Here is an 8,590-nt window from a genome sequence, read left to right on the forward strand (position 1 = left end):
TATGTTTTAAGATCTTTAACTTTTCCTACAGCATCTCAGTACCCAACCTTGTCAAAAGTATCTTTGCTAAGGAATGATATTTCCTGAGACATAGCCTTTGTCAAGTGACTCAGTTTGCTATAATACGTATATCTTTTTTTTCCAATGTCAAGTGGCCCAAATTTACAGAGAAAAGGTGGGCACTTGGTATCAGTTTGATGTTGGGGGTTTTTCCACATTTGCAAGGGAGCTTTAAATACCACTCGATGTGAAGGAGTCTTCAGGTTGAGCTCCAGTCCTGTGTCAAGATGCTCCTGACTGTGGTCCTTGCCTCTGCCCTTCTTCTCTCCTCCGCAGCTGGCCAGGGGTGTTCGACCTTGGTAGGGATCAAGGATGTCAAGCACCTCATTGACAACCTACAGGTAAGCTGCAGAGGGGGCACTGATGGGAAAGGCAGCTATGGAAAATGTTCAGTGCATTTTTTAGGAAGGTGAAAAACATATCACTCATTATGGGTTCTTGTCTCTCTACTTTAGAAAGACCCACTGTCAAAATGCAGCTGCAGTGGAAATGTGAGTAAATGCTCTTTTAAGATCTTTTGAAACTGATTTCGATTTTAACATCTGGAAGCTTCACTTTGAAAATACTCTCTTGCAGGTGACCAGTTGTTTGTGTCTGCCCATTCCTTCTGTAAGTATAGCAAAAGAATATAATCTTGTTCTTTTTAAGTGTTTAAGTAAAAATAATTGCCTCATTTGGTATTTTAGATAAACAAATGTTACTTAATTACAATTGTCACAGGTTAGTATTTCCTTTCAAAGTCAGGCTCTTGAAATTCTATATTATACAGGTTTCTTTGTATTTGGTCAGCTCTGTGCCCCTTGAGAAGTGTGATCGCTTTTCAATATTTAAAAGATTCTTTTTAAAATTTGCTTGTCCTTCTAGATTAGCTGTGCCATGTGCACAATGAAATCAAACTGGATCTGAGATGATAGCAAATGATACAGCCCATATCACATTACTTTCTAATCCATCTGAGGATGACTCTAAGGCCACAAAGCAATGTAAATAAAATGACAGCTCTTCCTCTTTTCTCTGGCATTCAGTGTGTGTGCTGTGCCTTTCCCTCCCCCCCTCGCCCTTCCTGTCTACTTAGCTGACTGAGGGTGACCTCTGAGAGGACAGTGGCTGAGGTTGTGGGTGGAGGGGAAGTGGAAGGGCTTCTGGAGGTTCATCTCCCATGTGGGCTGACGGGAAGCATGGCAGGAATTTTCTGGCTAAGGTGAGGAGGAAGAGCTTATCCAAGGGGCCCTGCTTTGCTCTCTCTGAAGCAAGGTCTGGGAGAATTGGAGCTTCCACCCAAGCTGAGGTCAGACCTCCCACCCCACCGTGGCCCATACATTCGATGAGAACAGGACAGGGCAGCCACGCAGTTCTCCTCCACCCCATCCCCCCGTTACAGCCCACGATGCACACAGCCCGAGGCGTCAGCTCCTGCACAAGCACCGGCTGTGTTCAACTGGCACATCCCATCGGGGTTGGTGTGAAGGGCTTTTCTTCTCTGTACTTTCAAACTCACTATTTCAAGACTTGGAACAGGGGAGCAATGTTTGAAAAGGGGACTCAGAACTGGCTGTCTTCTGGGGCCTGTGGGCCTCACGTTCCCTGGATGGAACATACTGAGAATCTCCAGGGAGCGTCACTGCGGACTAAGGGCCTCACCTGAAATACCGGTTGTTTCCTACACTGGCAAGGGACATGTCCAAAAATAATCAGTTTAAGTTACATTGCTTAAATTAAAATAGTGCCTAAAAGCATTCTTTTTCTTATTCCTTCCCCAAATGGTGCGCTGGGTGTCCCTTCATAACCCTGTTACCCCACAGGACAACTGCACCACGCCCTGCTTCCAGGAGGGCCTGGCCCTCATGGCCAACACCACAGCGAAAGCGAGGTTCCCCCTGGTTTTCAACCGTGTGAAGAAAACGGTCGGAGCCCTGCGGAGCAGCAAGTGTCCGGTGAGCTTGCTTTCTTTGTGATATACGTACTCTGCTTAGTTATTTCTATGTGACTGTGACACCAAGTCTATCCGAGTGATAACATTGGAATTGGTTGTTCAAGAGACACCTCAGAAAATTCACCAGAATGAGGATAGGATAGGATAGGATAGGATAGGATAGGATAGGATAGGATAGGGTAGGGTAGGGTAGGGTAGGGTAGGGTAGGGTAGGGTAGGGTAGGGTAGAATAGAATAGAATAGAATAGAATAGAATAGAATAGAATAGAATAGAATAGAATAGAATAGAATAGAATAGAATAGAATAGAATAGAATAGAATAGAATAGAATAGAATAGAATAGAATAGAATAGAATAGAATCTCAGCAAGTGGGATCGGCCTCGGCTAGCCCGACGTTCCCTAGTGTTAGAAAACGCTCACGCCTGCGTTGCCATTTACTCATCTCCACCTAGTGAAAAATGAACAATTCATCTGACTGTAACTGGAAGCCAAAAATCTAGAGAGTCGGGGCTAGAGCCCACAGGACACTAAAGTGCCTAGACATTCAATTTGCCAATCTGTTAGCAACGGAGTGGGAGTTGCAGCCTGCAAGTTAAAGAAGATTTTTTTTTTTTGATTGGCTAAGGAGGTGTTTCTAGGGAAACTCACCCAGACACAGGAGGAAGCTGGCCGCCTGCCCTAACTGCCCAGCAGCACTCACCCCCTTTAGCCGCCACCCTGTCCCTGGAGGGGGGAGGCGGGGACTGAGCGCCCGGCGTTAGCCTCTGCACCCCCTCACAGGAGGCCGCGGGCCCTTCCCGGCTGCTTAATCTAACGCGCTCCTGCCATCAGCAGCGTGTAGCTCTAAGTGCTTCAGATGTACTGCTTCGTGGCGTCGCCTGCCTGGCAGACAATGGTTAGATTTATCACGCTCACCGTACAGAGGAGGGAACTGAGGCTCAGCGAGGCTAACTAACTTTCCTAAGGCTGCCTATTTAATAAGTGGCAAAGCTGAGATTTAAGTTCTGGTCTATGTGACCCCAAAGCCCTGCCCTTCGCCATTGTGCTATAAAATGACCTTGAAAGGACAACACAAAAGGATTATGACAAAATCTTTGGCCTCAAAGTGTCCCAAGGAAAGGTTTCCTCTAATGAGGAGACCTAGGACCATTTGATAGGTGTCCAAGTGTGTGTGTGTGTGTGTGTGTGTGTGTGTGTGTGTGTGTGTCCCCTGAAATCCTACCACAAAGTCAGCCACCTGCGTGTCTACACAAAATGCTAGAGCTGGGCCACCCCACCCATTTGCTGTCTCGAGCCCCCTGCTGCCCACACGCCCCTCCCCCCGGCACCCCTCCCCCCGGCACCCCTCCCCACGGCACCCCTCCCCCCGGCACCCCTCCCCACGGCACCCCCCCCCGGCACCCCTCCCCTCAGCAGGCTCTGGGCAGGGCGGTTCCGGGCAGCTGTCATTCTGTCTTTTTTCACTTTCATCCCCACAGAATTTTTCCTGTGAGCAGCCGTGCAACCAAACCACTACAGGCAACACACTGACATTTCTCAGCAGCCTCCTGGGAGTTTTCCAGAAAGAAAGGATGAGAGGCAGAGCATGAAGATAAAATAGTATTTATTCTATTTATTGAATTTTAAAAGTTGTTGCAATTTAAAAATTAAGTAAGCCATGCTGAATCAAAGTCAGTTGTAATATTTGTTTTAAAACTAAATATATATATATTTGTTTAAAATGTTATATCTTTATTTTGGAATAAATATATATGAAAATAGAAGAACAAATCTGGTCTCTAGGTGATTATTCCCACCTTGCTGCTCTGAACAAAGAGCCACAAACTCTGTCAAAGGGCTGAACGGCTGAAGGGGTGCAGTGACGGGCTGTGGGTAGAGCCTGAGGGCTGCCTGAGGCGTCCTAGCTGTCCGGGCTGGAGAGGGAGGCACTGCCAAGGAGTTTGGGTCCTGAGAAACTAACCATGCGCCTGACGTGGTAGAAGGCGGCAGCATGGCAAGCCAGAAGATGGGCATGTTCCTACACAAGAAAGTGCTTGAAGCTGAGCCAGGCACAGGTCATGGAGCAGAGCCCCTGGGTCAGAGCACAAAGCGAAGAACCCCTGGGATCCATACAGTCATCTGGTCACCTGAGAGACCTCCGGCTAGTGCCCACCATGGGCCAGGGGCAGTGCCTGGCTGGGATGCAGAGGCTAAGGGGGAGATTCCTGAGGGATCCTTGAGCTAGGTTGTCTGGCCACCAGTGTCACTAGCTGTCACCTGTGACGGTTAATTGTGTGTGTCAACTTGATCAGATCACAGGGTTCCCAGATATTTGATTCAACATTGTTTCTGGATGAGATTAGGCTGAGTAAAGCCGATGCTTTCTCCAGTGTGGGTGGGCCTCACCCAATCCCCAGAGGGTCTGAAGGGAACAAAAAGGCAGAGGAAGAAGAATTGGCTCTGTCTGTCAGCTTGAGCTGGGACACTGGTCTTCTCCTACACTTGACCTGGGACTTAGACCATTGGCTCCCTGGTTATCAAGCTTTTGGACTTGAACTAAAACTACCCCACCAGCTTTCCAGGGCGTCCAGATCTGCAGACAGTAGATCATGGGACTTCTCAGCCTCCATAACCTCGTGAGCTAATTTCTATAATCAATCTCCTTGTCTGCCTACCTGTCTATTTATCTGTCTACCTACCTACCTATCTATATATCCATCCATCCATCCATCCATCCATCCATCCATCCATCCATCCATCCATCCTATTGGTTCTGTTTCTCTGGAGAACCCTGACTGATAGACTATTCATCTCACCTTAATACTCAGCCTGGCCCCAGCCCCAGTACTCCTGGTCCTGGCTTCTGTCCATAGTACTTACCGCCTTCTAAGACTCTCCCTCACTTACTAATTTACCATGTTTGCTGCTTACTGCCTGCCCCTTCTGGATCAAATGCCAGCAACCTGAGGGCAGATATCTTTGTTTTGTTTTATCCCAAATGCCTATCCTGAGCCTGTAGTACTGCTGGTCCGGAGTAGACACTATAAATATTGACCAAGTGGATGAAAACCCTTTGAGATGCAAAAGAAAAGTATAAACTGGTGTGTAGGTCAGGAATGTGCTCACTTGGAGAAGAGATGGTACCCAGAACATTCTACCTGTGTTCAGAAAGGTGAGGTCCCTTCAAACACCTCCAGGCCAGCCCCAGGTCTGGGGTTCACATGACCTGGCTACAGGGGAGTGGGCAGCCTGCACTGCCTGGGCTCCCCGGCTCTGTGTGAGGGTGGGCGGAGGCAGGGTGAAGGCGAGCTTCTTGGGGTTGGGGTGGTCTGACGATCAGAATGGCCCTCTCCCCTGCTACCTGAAGGCTTAGAGCCTTGGGAAGAGCTTAGAGGAAACTACTATGGGGACTATTTTTCTAAATACTGTCAAAAATAGAGTTGTTTCCCCTCCCTGTTGGGCTAGAGCATCCTTAGGTACTTTTGATCACAATACTATGGAAAGTTCAGAGCACCAAAGAGACAGAATTTCTCAAAGGGTAAAAGAGATTTATAATAATGTGAGCCCACACTCCCCTATCCAAAAACCTGGGGCCTGGAGAGTCTTCAGCACTCAAGACGTTTAGCCTTTTAGGAAGGAAATACACAGTTCATGGCCATATATTCCATGACACCACAGCAGGGCTGGGGGCAGGATTCCATAATTAAACATTAATATTCTGCAGCAAGACACGTGGGCTGTCACATGAGGGGATCAGGTTTGACAGCTAAATGAGTCTCCATAAACGTTGGGCTCTGGGAGCTGTCTGGACTTCAGAATTGTGATGAGGGACTGAGGGGCATTTCTCCAGCTCTGGCCCCACTCACAGAGGGGCTCTCTCTCCCCTGAGGGCTTACATGGGGCTGGACTGCATGTCACCCAGGAGGGACACAGGATGGCCACCGTGTGGGGTCCCAGGTCATGGCTGCAGGGCCTTCTCTCCTCCTCTCCTCCACCTGGCCCCAGTCATTTTCTGAATGACTGGCCCCAGACACAGTTGTGTCGTGTTACACAATGTGGTTTACAAGCCTCAGCTTGGAGCCGCCCCCTCCTCAAAGCTCACCCACGCTGAGATCATGGCAGGGGCAGATGCTGGTGATTGGTCTTAGCACACAACCTGGGAACACAATTGCTGCCAGAGAGATGGGCAAAGAGATAAGCTGCAATCCACTGTCACAGATTCATCACTAGCAGGGCTTGGTGGTTTCCCTCAGCTTTTCTGCAAAAGTCATAAAACCCACAGGACCCGCCCCTGCCAGAAAGTTCAAAGCAGGCTTCTCAGAGACTGGGTGAGGTGCTCTGTGGCTCGGCTCCTCCTGGTGCCTGGAAGGCTGAGATCCCCTCAGAAGGAGAGCTCACATTTACTGAGTGTTTACTGTTCCCAGGCACTGTGCTCAGCATGCTTTGGGGAATATCTGGTTGGATCTTTACAACCACCCCTTCAGATAGATATATAATCATTATACACAATTATTTCCAGTGCATGGATGAGCAAACTGAGGCCCAGCGAGGTTATATAACTTGCCCGGAGCACACTGCTTACAAGGAGTAAAGCCAAGATCCTAACTCAGGTAACAGACTCTAGAGCCACACTCTTAAATCTGGCCAACAGGGGGATGGCGGCTCTCACCACATCAGCTACCTTGTCCAGGTTGCAAGGACCCAGGCTAAGTTGGTTCCAGGAGGGATTCCAGACCAGGCTACACTACTGCTGGCCAAAGCCAAGCCCCGTGCTGCTGGCCTCAAAGTTGACCAGTCCATGTGCATCTATCTTCCCATCCATCCAATTTGAAACAGGACGCTATTGTAACAGCTCAACGCTGTAATTCCCTCCCTACCCAGACTGTGGCCTCTCTTCCTCTGGAAAGGGGGCGCTCAGCAGAAATGCAAAGACCATTCATCCATTTAAAGTGGATAATTCAATACAGTCACAGGGCTGTGCAATCATCACCACAATCTAATTTGAGAACACTTTCATCCCCCCTAAAAGAAACCCTGGCACCACCAGCAGCCTCCCTTCCTCCCTTCCTCCAGCCTAATCAGCTAGCAATCCACCTGCTGTCCCTATGCATTTTCCTCTCCTGGATTTTTCCTATAAATGGGATCACACGATATGTGTTTTCCCACGTGACTGGCTTCTCCCACTCAGCACGGTGCTTTGACATTCCCTTCACGTTGTAGCAGGCATCGATGCTTCATTTCTTCTTATTGTCAAATAATATTCTGTCTTATGGATGTGCTGCATTTTATTTATCATCCGATAGACATTTGGGTTGGTCCCGCCTTTTGGCCGTTATGAATGATGCTGTTACGAACACTCACGTAAAGGTTTTTGTGAGGACAGATGTTCTCACTTCTCGTGGGCTTATATCTAGGAATAGAGCTGCTGGGTCACATGATAATTTTAACTTTTTGAGGAACTGCCAAACTATTTTCCAGAGTGGCTGCACCATTTTAAATTTCCACCGGCAATGCCTGAGGGCTTCAGTTCCCCCACGTCCTTACCAGTGCCCGTCACCGCCTGTCTTTTTATCGCAGCCACCCTAGTGGGGGCGCGGCTGTCTCGCCATGACTTTGATTTCATTCTTCTAATAACTGGTGATGCACTTTTCATGTGCTCATTTCTTCCTTGGAGAAATATCTAATCAAGTGCTTCGACCATTTGCAAATTGGGCTATTTGTCTTTATACAACTAAGTTGTAAGTGTTCATTATATAGAGTGTCCCCCCAAAATGTATATACACTTTGGATGATTATAAAGTCAGTGTTTATTAACATACAGTTCATTTTCAAAATTTTAAAGAATCTACAGAAGTGATAAATTTTTTTGTCAATGCCTGTTCTCAAATTGATGACCCTTCTGGTCCAGGCACTGCTGATAACGCAAAGCAATGGAATTGTAAACATCAAGAATCATTTTGTTTGGTATTTGTGCGCCCTCAATTCATCAACTGTTGCCAGTTTTGCACTATAATATCTTTATTGTTTTCAGAGAGAGGAAAAGAGAGAGAGAGAGAGAGAGAAACCGCAGTGATGAGAGTCATTGATCGGCTGCCTCCTGCACGCCCCCTGCTGGGGATCGAGCCCAAAACCAGGGCATGTGCCCTGACCGGGAATCCAACCTCAGTCTCCTGGGTCACAGGTCAGCTGCTGAGCCATGCCAGCCGGGCTAAACTTTATCTTTTACGTATCCCCATAAAAAACTCTAGTGGATAAATTTTCTTTGTTCAAAGCTTAGTCTGGCTTCGCCCATTATCTCAAACCAGTTAAACCTGAAAAGGAGTGAAAATTAAGTGAGTTATCACCTGCTAAAGTGTGTATATATATTTTTGTGTCTCAATAATTATAAAGGCAATATTTGTACTTCAACTGCATTTTCAAACTTCCAGTGGCATTTTAGGATGAATTTCCTTTGTTCAAAGCTTCGTCTGGCTAAAAAGAAAGAAACATCAACTGACCTATCAGCTATTAAAGTGTGTATACATGTTTTTGGGACACCCTGTGTATTTTGGATATAAGTCCCTTATCTGATACAGGATTTGCAAATATTTTCTAGGTTGTCTTTTCATTTTCTTGCT

At 47.3% G+C, this 8,590-nt stretch overlaps 1 protein-coding gene across 1 annotated transcript; it reads left to right on the forward strand.

Moving 5' to 3' along the window:
- Positions 1-287: 287 nt before the first annotated feature.
- Positions 288-3,583, forward strand: IL9 (interleukin 9). Its single transcript, XM_016197570.1, has 5 exons — positions 288-401; positions 516-551; positions 637-669; positions 1,863-1,994; positions 3,473-3,583. Exons 1-5 carry the CDS (start codon positions 288-290, stop codon positions 3,581-3,583), a joined length of 426 nt encoding a protein of 141 aa, XP_016053056.1.
- Positions 3,584-8,590: the final 5,007 nt, after the last annotated feature.

This window comes from Miniopterus natalensis, chromosome 4 (genome assembly GCF_054644295.1).
Source record: "Miniopterus natalensis isolate mMinNat1 chromosome 4, mMinNat1.hap1, whole genome shotgun sequence".
NCBI classification, from domain to species: Eukaryota; Metazoa; Chordata; class Mammalia; order Chiroptera; family Miniopteridae; genus Miniopterus; species Miniopterus natalensis.